This window comes from Xyrauchen texanus, chromosome 10 (genome assembly GCF_025860055.1).
Source record: "Xyrauchen texanus isolate HMW12.3.18 chromosome 10, RBS_HiC_50CHRs, whole genome shotgun sequence".
Taxonomy (NCBI): domain Eukaryota; kingdom Metazoa; phylum Chordata; class Actinopteri; order Cypriniformes; family Catostomidae; genus Xyrauchen; species Xyrauchen texanus.
In genome coordinates, this window is record NC_068285.1 from 13,181,640 (window position 1) to 13,209,133 (window position 27,494).

The 27,494-nt window shown below is 38.3% G+C and overlaps 2 protein-coding genes across 4 annotated transcripts in view; both read left to right on the forward strand.

Moving 5' to 3' along the window:
* Window positions 1–27,494, forward strand: part of LOC127650920 (zinc finger protein 449-like) — a 451,526-nt gene that overhangs the window by 199,452 nt on the left and 224,580 nt on the right. The window lies entirely within an intron of this gene.
* jupb (junction plakoglobin b) overlaps window positions 1–27,494 on the forward strand; it is a 148,793-nt gene that overhangs the window by 97,435 nt on the left and 23,864 nt on the right. For all 3 annotated transcript variants that reach the window (XM_052136571.1, XM_052136569.1, XM_052136570.1), the window contains exons 4-12: window positions 2,159–2,412; window positions 7,203–7,441; window positions 7,980–8,181; window positions 9,482–9,626; window positions 11,549–11,652; window positions 16,528–16,866; window positions 25,006–25,158; window positions 25,405–25,524; window positions 26,382–26,532. In XM_052136571.1, the coding sequence (XP_051992531.1) occupies window positions 2,159–2,412; window positions 7,203–7,441; window positions 7,980–8,181; window positions 9,482–9,626; window positions 11,549–11,652; window positions 16,528–16,866; window positions 25,006–25,158; window positions 25,405–25,524; window positions 26,382–26,532 (1,707 nt within the window). The remainder of the gene's footprint in view (window positions 1–2,158; window positions 2,413–7,202; window positions 7,442–7,979; window positions 8,182–9,481; window positions 9,627–11,548; window positions 11,653–16,527; window positions 16,867–25,005; window positions 25,159–25,404; window positions 25,525–26,381; window positions 26,533–27,494) is intronic.

Genomic DNA, 27,494 nt, shown 5'->3' on the forward strand with positions numbered 1-27,494 from the left:
TAGTGGATTGCTTTTTTATTGTAACTTGCCCAACTGTGCTGAAACAATACACCCTGTGAACGACTTGGAGTGACACTGAACGAACTAGGACAAGTCATTTGTAAATGAACCTAACAAACAAGGCATCGTGTTCGTGAAAACGAAAAGGGCGTTGTTTGTTCAATTTAGCGAGTAAATTAATCTTGATTTAACAAGGAGAGAAAGGGGTGTAAGAATGCTCACAATTTATGAATGTGTAAAAATGACTGATGACCACACACAACTGAATTTTCATAAGGACAGTATTGAAACTCACCCTTCATTTATTTAGGCTGCTGCTGTTCTTTCCATAACTTGACCAAAGTCGAGCAAAGCAAGGAAGGGAAATATAATAAATCTGCTTTGTTGTCATTTGTGAAGAACACTGCTTAGTATGTCAATTTAATAATACATCATAAGATTTTTTAAATGTTTACGTGTTGACGATAACTCAATGAATTCAAATCTCTTGAAAACGTGCTTTTCTTGGGTTTGCTGATTTTTTGTAATCATTTTTAAGATATTGGTGTGCATCTGAACACGCTCTAGAAATAAAATGTGAGTTGTTGAATGGATTGAGAAGATTTGAGTCACTGGGATGAATCTTAATTAATATCCATCACTAGTGTCAGGATATGCTCTAATAGCTGCACCATGGCTCAGACAGTCCTATTTAAATGTACTGTATTTTATTGTTCTAGATTAGATGCATATTGGATGTACCTGCGGTTAACTCATCATTCCTTGTTGTCATGGTGCTGTCAGTTCCAAATATCTGGGGGATTTTGAAATAGAATCCTCACAATGAAAGCATATGTGATCATGCGGTTTGGAAGAAAGCTGAAAATGTATTGTCTTCCCATTTTCCCAAACCTAGTGACATTTAGAAACTCATCCAAACACTCAGTGCAGCAGGGTTTGCTTTTTATAGCTAGAACATTATTACTGTCAAAACAGAAGCTCTGAAGACCCCTTACTGGCTCTCAGAACGCTTACAGCATGAAATGGAAGCGCAGCGTAGTTCTAGCGGGAAGACTAGCAGCCGTACATCATCGCACCATTAGCTGGGTAATTCCCAGCCAATCACATGTAAGCCATTGCTTTATAAGTCTGGTCACAATCTATCACATTGCTGTTTCAGTGTGCTAACACGGCAACCTCCTCCACCCCACCACCACCAGTTGAGTCCCGTCCTGCACGGGGTAGGCTCCTCGCCCTTGCCTCCTATCTCCGGCGGGATATGATGGTTCCGAGTACAACTTCTTCGGATCGCCAGATGGGGCCTACGCCAAAGAGAGACAGAATTTTCTGTTTTATATTCATCAAATAATTGTCATCTTAAATCTCACTCAAGTCTGCAAGTCTTTCTGAAAGAACGGCTCTTTCTTCAGAGCATCAGAGATGCATTCTGTTGCTTTCCTATCTCCAGTTCTCTGTTGTAAATGTTTTCTGCTATTAAATGTGCCCTGAATATCTTCATTTGCACCATACAACTTTGAAATGCTGCATAATGTGGTGGATTACAAAGCACCATTATGTAACTTTTAAAACAGTTCTGACTTTGAAATCTGAGTGGACGAGCCATGTTCAAAGCTGTAAATGCAAATAATAAAATGCAACTAAACATACTGTATAATCAAGCATGCAGCTAAGATAGAAAATAAATAGGCTTTTAACTTTAGTTTTTGTTTTTGACACCAAAGACTGTGCGTCCAATTAAAATCCACAGAATGTTGATGCAAATTCATGTATCACTCGGTAGAAGCTGGCCAAATAAGGCAGATGGCAACATGGACAGGTTGCATGATATGCTGAACAAGGTGAATGAAAATATAACAGCATTAAATATGGGTTTACTTGCAGTGAGTATAAACATGGACTGGGCCACAATGTGTTTTGTCTGGTGTTTTTTTGGCTTTTGAGATTAATATTGATTTATGTCCTGTTTATTGGTCCTGAAGCAAAACCAAATGAGAGCCACTATTGTAATGCAGAACTGTACAGTATATTGTTGTTGCTGCCATTTTATAAAGGTAACTAATAAGCCACTTGGTGAATTTACCCTAACACCCTATAACTGTGGTAAAATCACTGTTATGCATGTACTCGAGTTTCATTGTTTCCTTCTCTTCATACTCAGATATAGAGTCCCAGTATAGTCTGACTCGAGCTCAGAGAGTTCGTTCTGCCATGTTTCCTGAGACACTTGTGGAGGGAGAGACGGTGCTTTCCAATCAGAGCAATCCAGACATGCCAACCAATGTCCAGAGACTGGCTGAGCCATCGCAGCTCCTGAAAACAGCTATCGTCCACCTCATTAACTACCAGGATGATGCTGAGCTTGCCACACGAGCTGTGCCAGAACTTACCAAACTGCTGGCCGATGAGGACCAGGTATGATGCCAAAGTTTGACATTTTACAGAAGATAATCATGTTTGAGGCCACAAAATCATATTTAAAAGAATAGTTGACCAAAATATGAAAATTCTGTTATTATTTACTCATCATCATGTGGTTCTAAACCCATATGCTGTTATTTTTTCCATGGAACACAAAAGGAGAATTTTTGAAGAAGGCGATCATGGACAAACATATCATATTAAATGAACTATTCTTTCAAGTGTAATGCCATCTATTGTTGTCAATGACTTTTACTGTTAAAAGCAATGCTTTATGTTTGAAAGCTTAAACAGTTGAGACGAAACTGATCTGGAGCAAAGATAACACAGTGCAGTTATACAAAAAGCCTTTGCTTTCCTTCTGATATTGTCCCGTATGAGCATATATCTTCAAAATGATAAGCTCAAAATATCTAAATTGAAAGGACAACGCCATTTAGACTTAGTAGCTATTGTTCTGAGAGAATAAGATAGCATTGTGCATTATGATATGTAATGCAGAAAGAAAGTGTAATGGAAAGGAGGGAGAATAACCTTACTGGATGGGTCAGCACTGTGGGAGGAGAGAAGGGGGAGTGAAATGAAATTAAGGATTCAAAAGTGCCATGATATGATGCAACAACTAAACATCAAGATAATGTATTATCTGTTTCCCAAGTGAAACAGGAAAAGACGATATGAGATATCATTAAAGAATTGTTTAAATTAATGTAATTGTTTATTCGTCCTCATGTTGTTCCAAACCCGTTTGACTTTCTTTCTTCTGAGGAACACAAAAGTTTTATTTTTGAAAAACATCCTGGCCACGCTTTTCCCTTTTGATGTAAGTGAATAAGGACTAGGGTTGTCAATCCAGAATAACAAAAAAGCACAAATGTGTGAGTTGTTTAAGTTGTTTTCCTTGAAACATGAAATTGAATGTGAAATTATATACAGTATAATATATATACAATGATGATACGATGTGGTACAATTGGACCTATACTTCCTGTATACTATACTGTACTATACTATACTATAATATACTATATAGTCCCAAACCATACTACACTATACTACACTTCACTATACCATACTGTGCTGTACTATACTATACCATCTCATACATACTATTCTTTACTATACTATACCATCTCATACATACTATTCTTTACTATACTATACCATCTCATACCATACTGTACTATACTTTACTATACCATCTCATACCATACTATTCTTTACTATACTATACCATCTCATACCATACTGTACTGTACTTTACTATACCATCTCATACATACTATTCTTTACTATACTATACTATACCATCTCATACCATACTGTACTATACTTTACTATACCATCTCATACATACTATTCTTTACTATACTATACTATACCATCTCATACCATACTATTCTTTACTATACCATCTCATACCATACTGTACTGTACTTTACTATACCATCTCATACCATACTATTCTTTACTATACCATCTCATACCATACTGTACTTTACTATACCATCTCATACATACTATTCTTTACTATACTATACCATCTCATACATACTATTCTTTACTATACTATACCATCTCATACATACTATTCTTTACTATACTATACCATCTCATCTCATACCATACTGTACTATACTTTACTATACCATCTCATACCATACTATTCTTTACTATACTATACCATCTCATACCATACTGTACTGTACTTTACTATACCATCTCATACATACTATTCTTTACTATACTATACTATACCATCTCATACCATACTGTACTATACTTTACTATACCATCTCATACATACTATTCTTTACTATACTATACTATACCATCTCATACCATACTGTACTATACTTTACTATACCATCTCATACCATACTATTCTTTACTATACCATCTCATACCATACTGTACTGTACTTTACTATACCATCTCATACCATACTATTCTTTACTATACCATCTCATACCATACTGTACTTTACTATACCATCTCATACATACTATTCTTTACTATACTATACTATACCATCTCATACCATACTGTACTGTACTTTACTATACCATCTCATACATATTATTCTTTACTATACTATACTATACCATCTCATACCATACTGTACTATACTTTACTATACCATCTCATACCATACTATTCTTTACTATACCATCTCATACCATACTGTACTGTACTTTACTATACCATCTCATACCATACTATTCTTTACTATACCATCTCATACCATACTGTACTTTACTATACCATCTCATACATACTATTCTTTACTATACTATACTATACCATCTCATACCATACTGTACTATACTTTACCATCTCATACCATACTATTCTTTACTATACCATCTCATACCATACTGTACTGTACTTTACTATACCATCTCATACCATACTATACTTTACTATACTATACCATCTCATACCATACTGTACTGTACTTTACTATACCATACTATACTTTACTATACTATACCATCTCATACTGTACTGTACTTTACTATACTATACCATCTCATACCATACTATACTTTACTATACTATACCATCTCATACCATACTGTACTGTACTTTACTATACCATCTCATACATACTATACTTTACTATACTATACCATCTCATACCATACTGTACTTTACTATACCATCTCATACATACTATTCTTTACTATACTATACTATACCATCTCATACCATACTGTACTATACTTTACCATCTCATACCATACTATTCTTTACTATACCATCTCATACCATACTGTACTGTACTTTACTATACCATCTCATACCATACTGTACTGTACTTTACTATACCATACTATACTTTACTATACTATACCATCTCATACTGTACTGTACTTTACTATACTATACCATCTAATACTATACTATACTTTACTATACTATACCATCTCATACCATACTGTACTGTACTTTACTATACCATCTCATACCATACTATACTATACCATCTAATACTATACTTTACTATACTATACCATCTCATACCATACCACACTTATACTAGACTGTACTTTACTATACCATCTCATACCATAATATACTTTACTATACTATACTATACCATCTCATACCACACTTATACTATACTGTACTATACTATACCATCTCATACCATACTGTACTGTACTTTCCTATACTATACCATCTCATACTATACTATACTATACTATGCTATACTATACCATCTCATACCACACTTATACTATACTGTACTATACTATACCATCTCATACTATACGATACTATACTATACCATCTCATAGCATACTATACTATACCATCTAATACTATACTATACTTTACTATACTATACCATCTCATACCATACCACACTTATACTATACTGTACTTTACTATACCATCTCATACCATACTATACTTTACTATACTATACCATCTCAGACCATACCACACTTATACTATACTGTACTATACTATACCATCTCATAGCATACTGTACTGTACTTTACTATACTATACCATCTCATACTTTACTATACTATACTATACTAAACTATACTATACCATCTCATACCACACTTATACTATACTGTACTATACTATACCATCTCATACTATACCACACTTATACTATACTGTACTATATTATACCATCTCATACTATACCACACTTATACGATACTGTATTATACTATACCATCTCATACCATACCCCACTTATACTATACTGTATTATACTATACCATCTCATACCATACCACACTTATACTATACTGTACTATACTATACCATCTCATACCATACCACACTTATACAATACTGTATTATACTATACCATCTCATACCATACCACACTTATACTATACTGTATTATACTATACCATCTCATACCATACCACACTTATACTATACTGTACTATACTATACCATCTCATACTATACCACACTTATACAATACTGTATTATACTATACCATCTCATACCATACCCCACTTATACTATACTGTATTATACTATACCATCTCATACCATACCACACTTATACTATACTGTATTATACTATACCATCTCATACCATACCCCACTTATACTATACTGTATTATACTATACCATCTCATACCATACCCCACTTATACTATACTGTATTATACTATACCATCTCATACCATACCATACTTACACTGTGCTTAACTATATTGAACTGTACTATAATATAATATAATATACTATACCATCTCATACCATACTATACTGTACTGTGCTATACATTCCATACCATACTAGACTACACTTTACTTTACTATGCTGTACTGTAACATACTGTTCTATACTGTACTGTACTGTACTATACCATACCATACTATACTGTAATGTACTATATGATACTATACTATACTATGCTATACCACCAAATACTGTAGTTATACTGTGCAGTAATGCTTTACTATACTATCCCAAACCATACAATACTGTACTATACTATAATGTACCGTACAATACTATTGCATACCACTCTATTCATCTTTATTATGTACTATACAGTATTACTATACTATTTCATACTATTACCATCCCAAACCATACTATATCGAACTATAGTGCTATAGTATACACTGTACTACTGTATATAAATATAGTATACTATAAAATATACTATACTATACTATTACAATAATATATTATACTACACCACACTAGATATTCTGTTATAGCAAATTTATGTAACATTTATTTATTATGAGAGATTTGAAACAAGAAACCTTTTATTTTCTCATTGTAGGTGGTGGTAAACAAGGCTGCACTCATTGTGAACCAGCTAACAAGGAAGGAGGCATCTCGTCGTGTGCTCATGCAGTCTCCTCAGATGGTGGCGGCTGTGGTGAGAGCCATGCAGACCACCGGAGACCTAGAGACCACTCGTTGCGCCGCAAGCGTCCTGCACAGCCTCTCACACCAGCGCGAGGGCCTGCTAGCCATCTTCAAATCAGGCGGCATCCCTGCACTCGTGCGCATGCTCAGGTTAGTGTATGAGTATGTTTGCAATTCAATACTAAGTGTATACTCTATTGTTAGTATGAGTAGTATGGTAGTAGAATGCCATTCCAAGTATACCCAATGTTTTTGCACAAACACTTCCATTTGTTGTACTGCACCTCCTTGTAACAGTTGTGCAGAGATGGATTTTAGAGGAATGCATTTGGACGTGGTAAATTTGCTGTGCCAAAAAGCTCATTTAGAACAGATGTTGAGATAATAAAGTAGAGCAGAATTTTTACAACCACACCAGGGTCGGTGTGATTTCTTTCCATAACTTTTATGCAACATCACCATATTAAGTTGACAGTGACAGTTCCCATTGAGAAACCAGGGGTGTCGTCTCTTGCACAGTGGTGATAGCTGAAGGTCAGGGACTGGCTCTTGAAGGGTTTGAAGCTTTAGCCTCTCAGATACCAGCTTTGATCTTGAACCATTAGGCTACAACTGCTGTTGAGTTGTATTTACAAATGAAAATGTAAATGTAAAAATGGTCGACCAAAATGAGTTTTCTTGTCTTCAGTTCTCCAATGGAGTCTGTGCTCTTCTATGCCATTACCACATTACACAACCTGCTCCTACACCAGGAGGGAGCAAAGATGGCGGTGCGCTTGGCTGATGGACTGCAGAGGATGGTCCCTCTGCTGAAAAAGAGCAACCCAAAGTTCCTGGCCATCACCACAGACTGCCTGCAGCTGCTGTCCTACGGCAACCAGGAGAGCAAGGTGTGTGCATTTGTTGATTTCTCCTGGATCGCTTCACCTTACGGCATGTATACACCAAGTCCAAAGCAATTTTTGACATAAAAGCATACATTCCCCCAAAAAAACCCTCTGAACCCAAATTACTTTTCACGCCAAGTCTGATGCTGCATTTTCAAAATTCCGAAACCCTGTGTGACTTAACCATGTATTTGGCTCATGCCCATTCCTCCTCCAATCAAACCTCAGGCATCTCTGGATGTGAGTACGAAGTTAAAACGGGTGTATGAGAGTTGTCCTCAAAGGAGTGTGAAATAGAAATGAAATAATATGGCCTTTAAGCAACAGCTGCGGACGGGACACTACGCTACGCAAAAATCACTAAGAAATAATTTCGGTGGAATGGAGCATTTAATCATTACAAAACAAAAAAAGGTAGGCTATTTAAAACTGCAAGAGAAGGGATGCTTGCTGTGTTAAACAACTGTCAGAAGAAGAGTTTTACTCTAGTACGATATAAATAACCTACGTCTTAAACCTTGATATTATTATTAAAAGGCTATCGATATTTTTGAGTTTCTTTTTTAATTCAAAGCCTATAATCGTGTGTAATTTAACATGTGTTTTAAGGAGGATGTTTAGGCTATTTACTGTGTTCTTGAATGGTGGTGGCGTAGTGGGCTAAAGCACATAACTGTTAATCAGAAGGTTGCTGGTTCGATCCCCACAGCCACCACCATTGTGACCTTGAGCAAGGCACTTAACTCCAGGTTGCCCCAGGGGGATTGTCCCTGTAATATTCTAACATCTACTTTCCTAATCTGTCACTTAAGATTGACTGCCACTATCACAAATTATGGCTTCGACGTCAGGAAGTGAGTGAAGTCACATACACGCAATGGAACACAGAACGCCGTAACCGCACATGCTGCTTAAAGTCCCGATTAAGAATGACACAGCATTCGTATTTGCTTTATTTGATGTCATGAAATAACATATTTGACCTGTAGAATATACAGTGCAAGCCTGCATACCCTTAATAATGCATTTTGTCATTGCTATGTATAAATGAGGTTCCTGCGAAGAGTATCATGTATACACATACCGTACAAGCGCAAAGTACTTTAGAATAAGACTGAGAAAGTTGTCGGATTCAAACATTTACATGGCTAATATTTTTCTTTTAACCTGATTATTTTAGGACTACACCACCACCTTCATTCAATCAGATGGAAATTGAATTCAGATCCAGCTTAATCGGATCATTATTGTGTTTACATGAAGGCTTTTCATTCCGTGGCCTCTGTGTTTTCTCTCTTCGCAGTTAATCATCCTGGCAAATGGTGGGCCTGAGAGTTTGGTGTTTATAATGAGAAACTACAACTATGAGAAGCTTCTGTGGACGACCAGCAGAGTTCTGAAGGTGCTTTCGGTTTGTCCAAGCAACAAGCCAGCCATTGTTGAAGCTGGTGAGTCTATGAGTGCATTATTAAAAATTTTAAATGTGTTTTCCTCTGTGCTTTACTTTTGTAATTTTTTTCCCTCAAGCCTAGAGGAACGTTCTTATCTATCTTTGGTTCCCAAGAACTGTTCACATGGGCATTTTTGTATAATTTCCCTCTAACTTAGCAGCTCGACTCAGCATCTCTTTTGTCCCAATCATATTAAAACCACTTTTTAGGCTTCATATGTATTCAGGGACAGGGGTGTTATAGTCTTGCGGCATAAATTCTGCAGCTTACTTGGGCCAGAAATTACACAATATAAAGTGAGAAAAATGTCTATTATTAATACAGTTAATTTCACACCAAAAATTTGCAATTCAATTAGTATAACTTAAATAAAATGTAATTTTTACCGTATATTTTTGTGCAGTGTGTAATTTGTATGCTTATGAGGACATTGTGCCAAAAGGTGCCTCACGCCGTACCTGACAGGCTGAATGATAGCTTAGCGATATGCTAACAGCAAACTTGGAATTCTGATTCAAACACTATTTGTGTATTTTGTAAAGCATTTCAAATCAGTCACTTATGAATTCCATCTCTGTTAAGATACTACCTTATAGCAATTAAGAGATTTTGCGTATAAAAAAGCGAGACGCAGTGCAACGAATAATACAGAATGCATGTGTCTGTTAAAGTTGACGTTTTTAACTTGACAGAGCATCTAAAAAAATGTGGCACTCCTGTGCGAGACGCTGAAAAAATAGCTAGAAGTGATACAATAGATCAAAGATACCCATCTAGCTCATGTTTGCAGAATAAAACAAGGCAGCGGACTTCATTTTGGAACACTCCATTGCTTCTTAGCAATAATAGCTGAGCAACCACCCTTAACAACCCCCTAGCAACCACCTCTAACACTCTAGCCACTGCCTAGCAACCACACAATAACCTAGCAACTGCCTAGCATCCACTCAGGGCACTAAACGTGCTAGCAACAGCCTAGAAAGTTATTTTTAACTTGACACAACGTAAAAAAGTCCAAAACGTGACACTCCTGCATGAGATGCTGAAATAATTGCAATATGTAGGGCAGTAGTCAGACGTCCATCTAGTGCATGTTTACATAGAAAAACAAATGCAAAAATGCATTTGGTGTGAACGCCGAATTAAAAGGCAGCTGCCCGCAAAGGCAGCGATGCAGCTTGCAACTCTAGCATCTACCCTAAACACCCTAGCAACCACCCATAATACCATAGCAACTGCCTAGAAACCACCCAGAAAACCGTAGCAGCTGCCTAAAAGCCACTTAGATTACCCTAGCAACAACCTAGGAATGCCTTAGCAACCACCCTGACGGCATCAAAAACAGTACTGATGGAAGCAAAAACACATTTGGTGTAGACGTGCCCTAAGAAGACAGCGAGGCATTTTGGATTACTTTAATGCTTCATAGCAATAATGTCATTGGTATATGGATGATACTCTATTAATCCCGACCTTTCAGTGAATTAATGTAAATATGCTACAGCTAAGGTTGCAAATATCTCATTCTATCATGCCTGTCACTTGTGATCTCACTAAAGTCTTAACAGTAATAACGTCACTGTCCTTTTCCTCTATGGGGTTCATTCAGATCGCCTTGTGAATGCATTGAGGATCAGGTAGTACCGATAGTTAGAATGCAGGATGAGTGGCAGTTTTCAAGGATGTCTCCTAATATTCTCTCCCTCGTTTTATCTTTCTAAGCCATGTGGCTTTTAGTTTATCTGCACTGACTCCAAAAGACATTTCTCTCCTTTTGGCAGACAATGGCTGGTCCATGAAGAAATGCAGCTTTCTTGTGTAAAGCAGGTTGTGTAGCTGAATAGTTTTTTCCTTCTGTTGTTTTGTGACTGAGAATGATACATATATATACTCTAAACCATTTTCTCTGTGTTTGGCAGGAGGTATGCAGGCTCTTGGCCAGCATCTAACATGCTCCAGTCAGCGTCTAACGCAAAACTGCTTGTGGACTCTGAGAAATCTCTCTGACGCCGCAACCAAACAGGTAAGCTAGCTGTTTCAATCAATAGAGTGATGAGAAAGTCAATGGAAGAGTGGTCATTTGTTGCTAAGGCAAGCGCCACTATTATTATTGCTCATACTTAGGATATGTTCTACGTTTTAAACTTTGAAGATTAACATAGCCTTCACCGTGTGTGCTACAGACATGAATGATATCTACAGTAAAAGGCAGATGCTGTTTGCATTCTGGTGCAAATAATGGTACATGCTAATTACACCCCAGTGCAAATCGTGGCAGATATTATTTGCACCCTTATTTAAATGCTAACATACCATATGGCCATCAATGCTGTGTGTTTATTGTGTTTATTTAGAGTACCACAGACAAACTACATTAACTCCTGCCCCTAAACCTAAACTTAACCTCACCTTAGAAAGAAAATAACCGTGGTTTTATTACAGTTTTACATACCACAAAATTAATCATGGCTACTATATTACAGTACCACCATAGTACTGTAGTAACACTATGGTTTCTGCCCAAAAAAACATGGTAACTAAAATATTAGTATTACAGTGATGCAATCTACACACAAGCAATGCCGAGACGCAGGAACGAGTGTGATCGACAGACCCCGCCTCCGGATCAAACCCTTCCCTGCACTCCTCGACATTCACTTTGACCAGATCACTGTGGTAAAATCAACATTTATATAGATTTTATCTGTTATTCTGAGTAATATTAAAGGGAAATATTAAGAGTATAAACAGGAAATCGAATGGGGAAAAAAGTGGGACAAAAGGTGGATCCGAACCGTGGTTGCTAGGACAATACACATCCTCTCACCGTCTTTACACCCCACACCACTGCAGTGACACCTATTGTCTTGTCTGTCGTACATCTCTGTGCTTTCAGCAGCCTATTGGAGTGAAAATAGCCGTTTGGCAGATGCTATTTACATGGGGGTGCAAATAGATACTCCGTATCTAAAATTGTGTGATTTATTGCGGATTACTTTGTGATTAAGTGGTCCGACTTAATTTTTTTGCCCTGTGGATGATAAAACTGTAAAACTTTCTACAAAATCTTGTAAAAGTGACAAGCCTTTTTTTGGATATACACTCACCAAGCACTTTATTAGGAACACTATGGTACTAATAAAGTTCCCATTGTGGTCCTCTACAGTTGTAGCCCATCTGCCTCATGGTTCGACGTGTTGTGCATTCTGAGATGTTATTCTGCACACTACAACAATACAGAGGGGTTATCTGAGTTACTGTAGCCTTTCTGTCAGCTCGACCAGTCTGACCATTCTCCATTGACCTCCATCTCATCAACATGGTGGTTCCTTCCGCAGAACTGCTGCTCCCCGGATGTTTTTTGATTTGGCACCATTCTAGAGATTGTAGAGACTATTTTGTGTGAAACTCCCAGGAGATCAGCAGTTACAGAAATACTCAAACCAGCCCGTCTGGTACCAACAATCGTGCCAATGAGATCACATTTGTTTCACATTCTGATATTTGATGTGAACATTAACTGAAGCTCCAGACCCATATCTACATGATTTTATGCATTGCACTGCTGCCACACGATTGGCTGATTAGATAATTGCATAAATATGTAGGTGTAGAGGTGTTCCTAATAAAGTGTTCAGTGAGTGTAGAGAGTTTTGGGGGTTGCTCTTTCGACTTGGGCCAGTGATCAACCATCTACAGTAGCAGCACCCTAACAACCACCAAGAATACCCTAGCAACAGCCTAGCAACCACCCAGAACACCCCAGCAATGCCCTAGCAATCACCAAGAACACTTTAGCAAGCACCTAGCAAGCGCCTAGCGATGCACTAGCAACCAAACAGAAAATCCTAATAACTACCTAGCAATGCCCTAGTAACCATCCAGAACACCCTAGCAACCATCAAGCAACCACCAAGCAACGGCCTGGCAAAATGTTTAATCACCCAGCAATTCCATCCCTTGCCACCAACCAGAACACCCTAGAAATCATAGCAATGCCCTAGCAACTACCCAGAACACCCTAGCAACCTGCTAGCAACTACTCAGAACATCTTAGCAACACATTAACTTTCAGTCTTTTAGCAGACGCTTTTATCCAAACGATGAACATAGCACACAATTTGTAGTACAAAAGTCAACAGTATCTGCAGTATCGTACTGCCAAGTTCTCAAAGTGGCTGGAGTAGTCTAGAAGCTAGCGTAGAAGAAAGAGACAAACAATAATTTATTTTTAATCATTATTTTTCAATAGAAAGTGCAAAAAGTGTGGATTGGTTACATGCTCAAAGAACAGATGTGTTTTCATCTGGTTCTTGAATGTTGAGCTAGTATCAGCTGATCATGTGGAGATTCCACCAGCTCATTCCACCACAGAGGAAAAGAGAAAGTTAACAATCGTGAAATGGACTTTGTGCCTCGTTGCAATGGGACTACCTGGCATTGTTCATTCACTGACTGCAGAGAGCGAGTTGGACCTGGAGGAGTGAATTTAAATAAGAGGGTGCTGTTCTATTGTCTTTTTTGAAGCCAACAGCCTAGCAATACCCTAGTAACCACAGAGAACACTTTGCAATTACCTAGCAACTACTCAGAACACCCTAGCAGCCAACTAACAGTGTCCTACCAAACACCAATAACACCATGGCAACAGTATAGCAATCACCCAGAATACCTTATCAATTGCCTAGCAATACAAAATAAATCACCCAGACCACCTTTTCAACCATCTAGCAGTACCCTAGCAACCACCCACAACACCCTAGCAATTGCCTGACAATCACCCAGTACAACATAGAAACCACCTAGAGATTGGCCTGGCAACCAACCAGAACACTCTAGCAACCACCCAGAACATCTTAACAACAATCTAGCAACACCCCAGCACCACCTATAACACCTTAGCAGGTCCCTAGCAATCATCTATAACACCCTAGCAACTGCTTAACAACCACCCAGAACACCATAGCAACCACCTATCAATGACCAAAATCAACCTATCAACCACCAAAAACACTCTAGCATCTCCCTAGCAACCATTCAGAACACCTTAGCAATGGCTTAAAGGAGCACGCAGTAACTTTATGTTTGGACTTACAGTGACACCTAGTGGTGTGGATGCAGCATCATTCTAAATCAAAGGTTTTCAGTTACAGATGCCATTGTATTATTCACAATCATTCATGAATAATTTAATCCAAGTGTGAAAGTGTCCAATAACAATACGATTACTGAGATTAAGCAAGTAGTATTCAGCTGGTCATGCAATTCCAAAATGGCAGCCCCCATGAGGGCGCCCCTGCCCCATGTAGAATAAAACTTTTATAAGTTTACTGATCTGACTTGAGTCCTTATCTCATGTGAATGATCATGATTTTATACATATACAAAATTACAATTAATTTAAATAGGAGTAAAAAAAATGTAATGGGGAAATATGACTTAGTGCACCTTTAACAAATATTGGAAAGGTTGTTGTGAAGTAATGTACACAATACTGGGAATATAGCCACCACTCAGAACCCTAGCAACCACCTATCAATGCCCAGTAACCACACGTAACACCCTAGCAGCTGCCAAGCAGCCACTCAGAACACCCTAGCAACCACCTAGCTATGCCCAACAACCACCTATAACACCCTAGAAACCACCTAGCAACCACTCAGGGCACTTTAGCAATGGCTTAACAAATATTGGGAAAGTTGGTGTGACATACTGTATGCAATAATGTGAATATTGTAGGCCAACTCCAACACTTTCAAGTCTTTTGAAGGCATACAATAACTTTGTGTGACAAACAGACAGAAATGTAAGTTGTTATTCAATTAAATACCAGCTCTCTTCTGTAGCTCTCAAATAAATAGAAAACTATTGTGGTGGGTTTTTTTGTTTTGTTTTATTGATTTTTTTCACTTGATAGCCCCAGTCCCATTCACTTTCATTATATAAATAAGTGTGGACAAAATATTCTTCATAAATGTACCTTATGTGTTACACGGCAATAAGAAAGTTATACAGCTACAGCATGATGGTGATTATAAATGAGGACTGAACTTTCATTAAAGTCTTTCTTTAAAGGGATATTCATCCAAAAAATAATAATAATTTCCAATAATTTACTCACTCTCATGCCATCTCAAATGTTTATGGCTTTCTTTCATCTGCAGAAAACAAACAAAGATTTGTAGAAGAATATCTCAACTCTGTAGGTCCATACAATGCAAGTGAATGGTGACCAAAACTTAGAAGCTCCAAAAAGCACATAAATGCATCTTAAACATAATTAATAATAAAGACCCAAGTGGTTTAATCCATGTCTTCTGAAGCAATACAATCGATTTTGAAAAAGAACAGGCCAAAATATAACTCCTTTTTTACTATAAATCATGACATCAACAGTCTCCTTGGCAATCATGATTTCAAGCTTGATTACACTTCCTATAGCACCACTCAGTACTCCGCGCATGCGTAAAGCACTAGGAAGTTTAATCGATCTTGAACTTGTGGTCTTGCCTAGAGACTGCAGTGGCAAGATGTACTGTGAAAAAAGGAGTAATGTTTTGGTCTGTTCTCATTCAAAACTGATTATGCTTTTGAAGGCACGGATTAAACCAATATATTACTTTTCTGCTGACTTTATGTGCTTTTTGGAGCTTCAAAGTTTTAATCTCCATTCACTTGTATTGTATGGACCTATAGAGCAGAGAAATTCTTCTAAAAATCTTCAAAAGTAAGAAAGTCATTCACATCTGGGATGGGCATGAGGGTGAGTAAATTATGAGAGGATTTTCATTTAATATATTTAATTTTTACTATCATCGGTTGAACTATCCCTTTAAACAGGAATTCATGCTTTCTTTTTGACCCCCTTGTTTGTACTCTTGCCTTTTTCTCTATCCAGGAAGGTCTCGATGGCCTTCTACAAATATTAGTGAGTCAGCTTGGCTCGGATGACGTGAACATGCTGACATGTGCTACTGGCATCCTGTCCAACCTTACCTGCAACAACGCACGCAACAAAGCCCTGGTCGCTCAGTGTGGTGGGGTCGAGGCCCTGATTCATGCCGTGCTTCGAGCTGGAGAGAAGGAGGATGTGGCCGAGCCGGCCGTCTGTGCCCTGCGACATCTCACGAGCCGCCACCCCGACGCAGAACTGGCCCAAAATGCAGTGCGTCTGCATTACGGCATCCCTGCCATCACTAAGCTCTTGGGCCAGCCGCACTACTGGCCTGTTATCAAGGTCTGTGTTATTTTTGTTTGTGTGTCTGCATGCAGTTTTTATTGGCATATTAATTGATAGACTACATGGTTCATAGTCGATTTGGCACTTCCTATTACTTCTATACAGCTTAAAATGTTTATCACAGGTTGTCATATATTCTTTGCACCTTTCAAATAAATATCACGTCTTGTTGATTGTCGATTTTTGGTCATGTCAATGGCTCCACGCTTGTCAAAGACCTTGACGCTTCGTCAAATCAGGAAAGGTCGTGGTGGATGTAATTGGCTGTCCTCTGCACTCTGATTTGTGGTGGGCAGGACTCTGATTGTCTCTCGGTGGGCACAGGCTCCTGGCACGCATGATCTCCCATTTAATCGTATCAGTCAGGCGGAGCAAAAAGCTGCATGCCGTGATCTGTTCAGTGCAAGTGTATCGATCCAGAAAAATGAGAATGCCAGGCTCTTATTTTCACCCTTATTCTGTATTACACATATAGAGATTCCTAAAAAAAATGTCATGGCTTACTGTCTTTTATGTATAGATCTTATTGTTTTTCCCTCACATTCCCTCACATCACTGGACCAATTATTTTACATGTCACTGTATATCATAGTGTTCATTTAACATCAAGTTTACAATAAATAAATAAATATATATATAAATTAAATGAATTATTATGAAATATTAGAATGGTTTTAGATGATTAAATTGCTGTAATATCTGGAAATTATACAGCTATAATGAAACATTAGACATTCATGATTTTTGCTGAAAAACGATAATGAACTAATGTGTTTATAATTTACGTGTTTTTAATTGATCAACCCATTATTCAAATATATTTTTATTTTTCATTTAACATCATTTTTTTTTTTTTTTTAAATACAGCAAAAAAAAAAAAAAAAAAGATAAATACAAAAATGTATTCGTTTTTTACATTTAAGTAATATCTGAAGATATACAGCTCCAGTTTAATGTAACTCCATGACAGCCAAAGTGTACATTCACAAACACATGTTTGCTGGAAAATGATGAACTAATGTGTTTATAATTTATAATCAACCCATTCTGCCAATGGAGGCTGCCGACTGTTTTTAGCTGGTTTCAAAGGGGGTAACTTGCCATGTTAAAGGGATAGTTCAACCAATAATTACAATTTTCTTATCATTTACTCACCCTCATGCCATTACAGATGTGTATGACTTTCTTTCTTCTGCAGAACACAAACAAAGATTTTTTGAAGAATATTGCAGCTCTGTAGGTCCTTACATTGCAAGGAAAGGTCCTAGCAAAATCAAAAAAATAAAATTAAGATTTTATTCAGAATTATAGCCATTCTGATTTTTGATGTGAACATTAACTGAAGCTCCTGACCCGCATCTGCATGATTTTATGCACTGCTGCCACACGATTGGCTGATTAGATAATTGCATGGATGGTGCCAGATGGGCTGGTTTGAGCATTTCTGTAACTGCTGTTCTCCTGGGATTTTATACACAGTATCCTATACATATGTTGGTCTTTTCTCACCCAAAACTGACTACTTCAGAAGACATGGATTAAACCACTGCTGCTTTTATGTGCTTTTTGGAGCTTCAAAGTTCTGGCCACCATTCACTTGAACTGTATGGACCTACAGAGCTGAAATATTCTTAAAAAAAATCTTAATTTGTGTTCTGCTGCAAAAAGAACATCCTGCACATCTGGGATGACCTGAGGGTAAGTAAATGATGAGAGATTATACATTTTCGGGTGAACTAATCCTTTAAATAGAATGTGCACGCACAGGTGTGAGTTTATTGGAATTTAACAATGGCTTGAAACGTGGCTCATCCTATCAGAATTTAGAGGGTTAACTATCGAAAAAGCTTATGCGTACCAGAAAACTGTTCCAAGGTTTAACAAATGACATTTAGGCGAACCCTCTAAACTGTGGGTGGACTCTCCCATTTCAGTATGTGAGTTTGGATGATGTCTCTGGTTGCACCCAGGCAGGGTGTGGAAGACACGTTACACACATGGAACCCCAATGCCTGAAATGTTTTGTGTCATGTTAAATTCACTTGTAGTTTGTAACGATTCAGGAAGTTGATATGGCTTGCAGTTCCACCCTGTGGAGAGTTGATCTTGCAGCAAGTCTTTTCTAGTCAGCAGAGAAACATTGTTGCCTAATGATGCGTTATGAAGGAGGCAGTATTAAATTACACAGCTGGCTGAGTGAGCAGAAGTAAAGTGGCACACTTGGGGTCTGGGGTGTAGATTCCAGGGGGAATGGGGGAGCAAGCAATCAGAAGTAAAGTGGCAAAATCTGGGGTTGACAAACACCTCAGATAAAGGAAAGTTTGACATTTCCTCTGAACTGAGGTGGAATAGATTACTACCGTTCTACTCATATTGTTTCTGTAGTATGTAGTGTCAACTCTGTGCAATTCACAGTGTTGTTGTCATGCTTTCCATTAAAAGAGGTCTTGTGAAAATGTTGAGAGGTTTATGCTTAAAGAAGAAACAACTATGTGCCAATGGGGTCATAAAAATAAACTTAATTCTAAAGGTGAAACAAGTTTATATTTCTTGTTTTAAATATGAATTTCACAAAATTTAGTTTGATTTTTAAAAGAATAGTTCACCCAAAAATGAAAATTATCTCATTATTTTCTCGAACTCCTGACATCCCAGATGTGTGTGACTTTCTTTCTTCTGCAGAACACAAATTCAGATTTTTAGAAGAATATCTCAGCTCTGTAGGTCCATGCAATGCCAGTAAGTGGTGTGTAGAACTTTGAAGCTCCAAAAAGCACATATAGGCAGCTTAAAATGAATCCATACGACTCCAGTGATTAAATCCATGTCTTCAGAAGCGATATGATGTGTGGGTATTTAAGAGATTTCTAATTTACTAGAAATCTCCAATTTCACTTTCACTTAAACATTCTTCTTCTTTATTTTTGGTTTTTTGGTGATTCGCATTCTTCACACATTTCGCCAACTAGTGGTCGGTGCTGGTCAGAGTAGGGATGCACGGAGCTGATACCGATTCAGGTATCGGATCGGTGCATCCCTACATTGTATCGGTCCGACGAGCCCGATCTAAAATCCGATACTGTGTGTTAGTCATGTTTTTTGCTATCAAGCTCAAAAAATGGCATAAAAGAACCATTAAAACACTACTATAGCAGTTCATATGACTCCTGCATTTTATTCAAAGCCACTTGAAGACGTACGATAGCTCTGAGAATCACAAAAGGCGGTTTAATAAGTAACTATATAAAATGCAAGCGCATCTCCAGCGCGTCAGTGAATGGTGCTGCTCTTACACAAACTCGCAGCTATTTTTAGCCTTCAAGCTGTGCGCAATATTTGAACGCTACTCACGAACCACATCTCAGATGTAGATGCTCAATAGTTCGGATCACTTCTAATATATATTTAGAACGGCACCAGAAGTTCATTTTTACCAGAATTTGAATAAGAAGCGAATTAAACTCCTGTGAACTTGCCAACAAACAGACACACACACGACTTCCTGGAGAGTTCAGAATGTCAAAATAAAAGCGTGAGGGTTTAAAAGTTAAAGGTGCACGACTGAGATATATTAATATATATTACTATTATAATATATTATTATTTGTTTACAAATGATAATAATATTTAAGTTGAATGGGTTCCAAAAAATAACTGTGTGAATGAAAAGTGAGCTGTTATCTTGCAACTAAATTGAAGAGATGTGAATCCTTTACAGTCCAGATGCATGTTGAAAACAAAATAAATAAATAAATATGACGCCTTCTTGTCCTGATGACTTCTACTGGAATTACTGTTAATTTTGCTGCTACATTATCCAGTATACTAGTTAATAATAAAGTGTTTCTTAATAAGCTGTGCATTTACACTCACCTAAAGGATTATTAGGAACACCATACTAATACTGTGTTTGACCCACTTTCGCCTTCAGAACTGCCTTAATTCTACGTGGCATTGATTCAACAAGGTGCTGAAAGCATTCTTTAGAAATGTTGGCCCATATTGATAGGATAGCATCTTGCAGTTGATGGAGATTTGTGGGATGCACATCCAGGGCACGAAGCTCCCGTTCCACCACATCCCAAAGATGCTCTATTGGGTTGAGATCTGGTGACTGTGGGGGCCATTTTAGTACAGTGAACTCATTGTCATGTTCAAGAAACCAATTTGAAATGATTCGTGCTTTGTGACATGGTGCATTATCCTGCTGGAAGTAGCCATCAGAGGATGGGTACATGGTGGACATAAAGGGATGGATATGGTCAGAAACAATGCTCAGGTAGACCGTGGCATTTAAACGATGCCCAATTGGCACTAAGGGGCCTAAAGTGTGCCAAGAAAACATCCCCCACACCATTACACCACCACCACCAGCCTGCACAGTGGTAACAAGGCATGATGGATCCATGTTCTCATTCTGTTTACGCCAAATTCTGACTCTACCATCTGAATGTCTCCACAGAAATCGAGACTCATCAGACCAGGCAACATTTTTCCAGTCTTCAACTGTCCAATTTTGGTGAGCTCTTGCAAATTGTAGCCTCTTTTTCCTATTTGTAGTGGAGATGAGTGGTACCCGGTGGGGTCTTCTGCTGTTGTAGCCCATCCGCCTCAAGGTTGTGCGTGTTGTGGCTTCACAAATGCTTTGCTGCATACCTCGGTTGTAACGAGTGGTTATTTCAGGCAAAGTTGCTCTTCTATCAGCTTGAATCAGTCGGTCCATTCTCCTCTGACCTCTAGCATCAACAAGGCATTTTCGCCCACAGGACTGCCGCGATACTGGATGTTTTTCCCTTTTCACACCATTCTTTGTAAACCCTAGAAATGGTTGTGTGTGAAAATCCCAGTAACTGAGCAGATTGTGAAATACTCAGACCGGCCCGTCTGGCACCAACAACCATGCCACGCTCAAAATTGCTTAAATCACCTTTCTTTCCCATTCTGACATTCAGTTTGGAGTTCAGGAGATTGTCTTGACCAGGACCATACCCCTAAATGCATTGAAGCAACTGCCATGTGATTGGTTGATTAGATAATTGCATTAATGAGAAATTGAACAGGTGTTCCTAATAATCCTTTAGGTGAGTGTATATTGAAATAATGTGTAGTTAGAGGTTTGTGTTTCTTTACATATTAAAAAGCTCGCCCAATTTGTTCCACACAATAATGTCAAGATATTCTAAACTGATTATGCAAAAAAACAACACTGGTATCGGATCGCGATCGGGATCGGTATCGGCCGATACTGAGATTTCCGATATCGGATCAGAAGCGAAAAAGTGGTCAATATAGTTTATAGTAAAATGGATCTTAAATAATGATCTGTTTCTCGCCCACACCCATCATATCACTTCTGAAGACATGGATTTAACACCTGGAGTTGTGTTGATTATTTTACGGTGGCTTAATGTGATTTTTGAAGATTCATATTTCTTGCATTGAATGGACCAAAAGAGCTTCATTTCGAATGAACTGTAAGTAGCAGCGTTTTTCAACATCTATTTCTTAACTCATTATTTGATTGGATTTTTACACAAACTTAAAAAACAGCATGTATTTTTGAGATGATAACTGGACATAATTTGCTGTAGTAAACATGCAACATACTGTTTGAATCTTTGATGCATTTGTTGCATAACACGTACTGTTTTAAATAAATGTAGTCAGTATATACTGTGCAATATGCAGTAGTAGGATAGTCTTCCATTTGTGGTTTACAAGACATAACACCTCAAGAGATTTGCATATACACGTGTATTTATCCTCTGACACTGAGCATCTCATACTAAACTTTGCATTTAGCTCAAGATTTTAATTAAAACCCATTAATGTGTGAAGTTACATCCCTCGGTTGCCATCATTTTGATGTCAGTGCTAGTGTTCACTCAAAAGTCAGCACCTTGTAATATACAAGAATAAGTCACTTAAGAAATATGATGAATGAACTTGAATATGAAATTAAAAATGTGACTTTGCCTTCTGTTTTCTGAAATATTCAGTTAATTGTTGTTGATTATCACTATATTTCAAACCTGTTATATAAAAATAGGGTGTTTATAAGTTTATATTTATTGTAAATGTTTGTAAGTCTGGTGTTGTCACCCTGATTGTTTAACCCTTATAATAAGTATATAAGTATAATAAGTATATAGCCTAATACTGTAGTAACTGACTTTAGTCGAATGTTTTTGGTGGAAACCAAGCTTTTAATACAATTCACTATGGTTTTACCACAGTAATAATGTGGGATACACACTCAAAAACATAATTTTGTCTACTTTTACTATTTATGCATTTCAATTTTATTACAAAATTCCATCAAATTGAATTGTGTAATTTTTAACTAAATTAAATAGTAACACTTTACAAAGAGGTTCCAAAATTGTATATTTTAACATTAGTTAACAATGTAAATGATCATGAACTAATAATGAACTATTGTATTTTTATTAACTATCATTAACAAAGATGAAGAAATGCTATAATATATATATATATATATAGTTAATTGTTGTTCTATAACTAAAGTTAGCAAAATTAAACCTTATTGTAAAGTGTTAGTTTTACACACCCGGTAAAGTCGTGATTTTACACACCCGGCCCCTTATCAGGCTAATCAAGCCTCCGAGAGGATTAAAGGCCGACTGCAGACGGTGGTGCGTCAGAGAGAGAGCGTTTACGGGCAGCTGTCCGTCCTATGTATGTGTTTGTGTCTTTTGGTTTTAGTTCTTTATTAAAAATATTATTTATATTGTCAAGCCGGTTCTCGCCTCCTCCTTTCCATTAATCTCTTTACAGTGTTAAATTAATAAAACTGTAAATATTTATTTATATATTATTGTGGCAGCGGGGGCGTGGTCAAGCGCCCGTCCGGGAGAGAAAGCGGTAAGGGCGCTTACACCTGAGCTAAATTATGTCTAACACCGGTGTCTAATTTCAGTGAGCACGGGGAGAGCGGCATAAAAGGGCAGCGAGAGGGCCTCCAGGGAGAGAGAGATGACAAGCTAACTCAGTGCGCTGATATTGTATTGTGTGTTATAGTGATATTGTAAGTGGTGAAGACCTGTTTCCTGTCCTCCTTAATGTGAGAGGTGTCACACTGGTGCCGAAACCTGGGAATTTAAAGGAAACAGGTCTTCACCACAAGGTAAGCTTTTAATTCCCGTTGTTCTTACAATATCACTATCACACACACAATACAATATCAGCGCACTGAGTTAGCTTGTCATCTCGCTCTCCCTGGAGGCCCTGTCGCTGCCCTTTTATGCCGCTCTCCCCGTGCTCACTGAAATTAGACACCGGTGTTAGACATAATTTAGCTCAGGTGTAAGCGCCCTTACCGCTTTTCTCTCCCGGACGGGCGCTTGACCACGCCCCTGCTGCCACAATTATAATTTTGGTTTTGATTAAGATTACTCAAATCAATTTAATGGACTTTTGTTATGAAATTGAATGTGCAAATCTTAAAATAGTTTTTTCTGTGCATATTGTAACCATGGTTTTACTATAGTAATATTGCAGCAATCATGACTGTATTAAACATGGTTCATTTTGTGGTTACTATGGTTTTTCTGCAAGTACCATAGTTCAACCATGTCACCGTAAAATATATTATGTACTGTAACAGGTGATTTTATTTAATTGCTTTTGAGTAATATCATCAGTAGCATCAATAGTTAGCTACGTTATGTTGGTGTAGCTAACTAAATTTGAAAAAGAGTATCTTAATGGTCGTTGAACTTATTTAAGGTAGGATTAGCTTGGAAAATTTAGTTTCAAAGTAGTTTGATTGTTCCAGGTATGAATGCAAAATTATTTTCAGGCATTTTTTCCCAAGACCAAATGATCTGAGCTATGCCATTCACATGTAATGTCAAGAATTGTGTTATTTGTCATTTAGATTTCTTCTAAAGTACTTTTTAAGAGACATCTTAAAGAGAGTTAGAGTTGAAACTTCAATGAAGTCTAATGAGTTATTAAATGGCAAGCTACAAAAAATAAAATGTTCCTCTGGGAAAATACTTATTTAGGTAATAGAAAACATAAAAAATGTAATTGCCGAATTGCTGGTTGTTAGAACAGTAGAACAGTAAATGTTATCAACAGTAGTTGATAATGTACATTTTCTCGCTATAGGCCACAGTGGGCTTGATTCGCAACTTGGCTCTCTGTCCAGCCAATCAGGCGCCTTTGAGGGAGGCCGGAACTATACCCCGATTGGTCAACCTGCTCTTGAAAGCTCACCAGGAAACACAAAGGCATGGTTCAGGTGCTCAGCAGACCTATCAGGTATATTTCAACCATTATTTAGCCCCTTTTCTACATGATTCCTGTCCCTAAATCCAAAAGCAGCTTTATCCACCTTCCCATACAGGCCAAAGACCCCAAAGAGAGTTAAAAAAAAAAGCTATTCAATTAGCATTAATGTCTTAGTTTTTGGCATACACCAAGTTATGGAAAAGCAGGTCTCTTTGGTGTGACAAAACAATGTTGTATTTTCACTCTTTCTCCCGCATTTTCCCCCTTTCCTCACAGGATGGCGTGCGAATGGAGGAGATTGTAGAAGGTTGCACGGGCGCTTTGCACATCCTGGCCAGAGATCCAATCAGCCGGGGGGAAATCGCCAGCCTGCAGACCATTCCTCTGTTTGTGCAAGTACTGAACAACATTATGGCATTCCTGATCGTGAGACTGGTTCATCTGTGCATGTTGTGATGTGTGGTTGTCATAGCTGATGACTGCGGGGTGTCTGGCTGCTGTGTGTTTGTGTAATTATGTTGCACTATATTACATTTATTAATTAAGTTCGCGCTATTATCCAAAGTGACTCACAAATGAGGAATTGCAGCCACACAAGCAATTCACCCGAAGGAGACATAAGACATAAGAAGTGTTGCATTACAAAGTTCCAAGATTGAAAATCATTTTCTTAATCAGTATCTTTGTTAATATCTTATAGAAATATCGAAACATCCTTAATACAAGATACATTTTCAGAGAAAGCATTTTAAATATAGGCCTATGTCTAGATTTCTCACCCCATTGGCTAATTGTTTTGACCTGTTGTAAAATTTATCTCACTAAATTTGACCAGTTGGGTCCAAAAGTCTGAATCGATTAGTGAAAGTGCTTCTATAGTGTCGACATAACTGAGTGAAAAGTTGAGATATGTCAGAATTTGGGGGCCAAATCTTAATTTGTGTTCTGCTGAAGAAAGTAAGTCATACACATCTGGGATGGCATGAGGGTGAGTAAATCATTAGAGATTTTAAATTTTTGGGTGAACTGTCCCTTTAAATCTTTCCTAATATTTTTACATCTTTGCATCAAGTTTGTTTGTTTTATTTTTCTTTCAAAATCCTAAAACTTTGTTTATTTCCAGGTTTAAAATATATGTTTTAATCCCATGTTTTCAGTGTTTTCAACTTTTGGAATCCACTGTATCATAATTTTGCTCTTCAAGTAAATTTACCTTTATAGTCTCCTCTCATTCTTTGTCTCTTTTGTCCTAGCTTCTGTACTCATATGTGGAGAATATAAAGCGTGTATCTGCGGGTGTTTTGTGTGAGCTGGCTCTGGACAAGCAGTCTGCAGAGATGATTGACGCAGAGGGCGCCTCTGCACCTCTCATGGAGCTCCTACACTCACCCAATGAGGGGATCGGTGAGTGACAAGAAACGTTTGTGCTATTACGCATAATGCCCACCTACATACTTTCAATATAACATATTACCTGCTGTGTGAATAGATGGATGGTTGGATGGATGGATGGACAGATGGTTGGATGGATGGATGGATGGATGGATGGATGGATGGATGGATGGATGGATGGATGGATGGATGGTTGGCTGGAGGGATGGAGGGAGGGAGGGATGGTTGGATGGATGGTTGGTTGGATGGATGGATGGAGGAAGGGAGGGTTGGATGGATGGAGGAAGGGAGGGTTGGATGGATGTATGGATGGTTGGATGGAGGGAGGGAGGGATGGAGGGATGGATGATTGGATGGAGGGAAGGAGGGATGGATGGTTGGATGGAGGGAGGGAGGGAGGGATGGAGGGATGGATGATTGGATGGAGGGAGGGAGGGATGGATGGATGGATGGATGGATGGATGGAGGGAGGGAGGGAGGGAGGGAGGGAGGGATGGATGGTTGGATGGAGGGAGGGATGGATGGATGGTTGGATGGATGGATGGATGGAGGGAGGGAGGGATGGATGGATGGATGGATGGATGGAGGATGGTTGGATGAGGGAGGGATGGATGATTGGATGGAGGGAGGGAGGGAGGGATGGATGGATGGATGGTCGGATGGAGGGAGGGAGGATGGATGGATGGATGGATGGATGGTTGGAGGGAGGGAGGGATGGTTGGTTGGATGGATGATGGAGGGATGGATGGATGGATGGATGGTTGGATGGAGGGATGGATGGATGGTTGGATGGAGGGAGGGAGGGAGGGAGGGAGGGATGGATGGATGGATGGATGTGGATGGATGGATGGATGGATGGATGGATGGATGGATGGATGGAGGGATGATGGATGGATGGATGGAGGGATGGTTGGATGGAGGGATGGATGGATGGAGGGATGGATGGTTGGATGGATGGATGGACGGAGGGATGG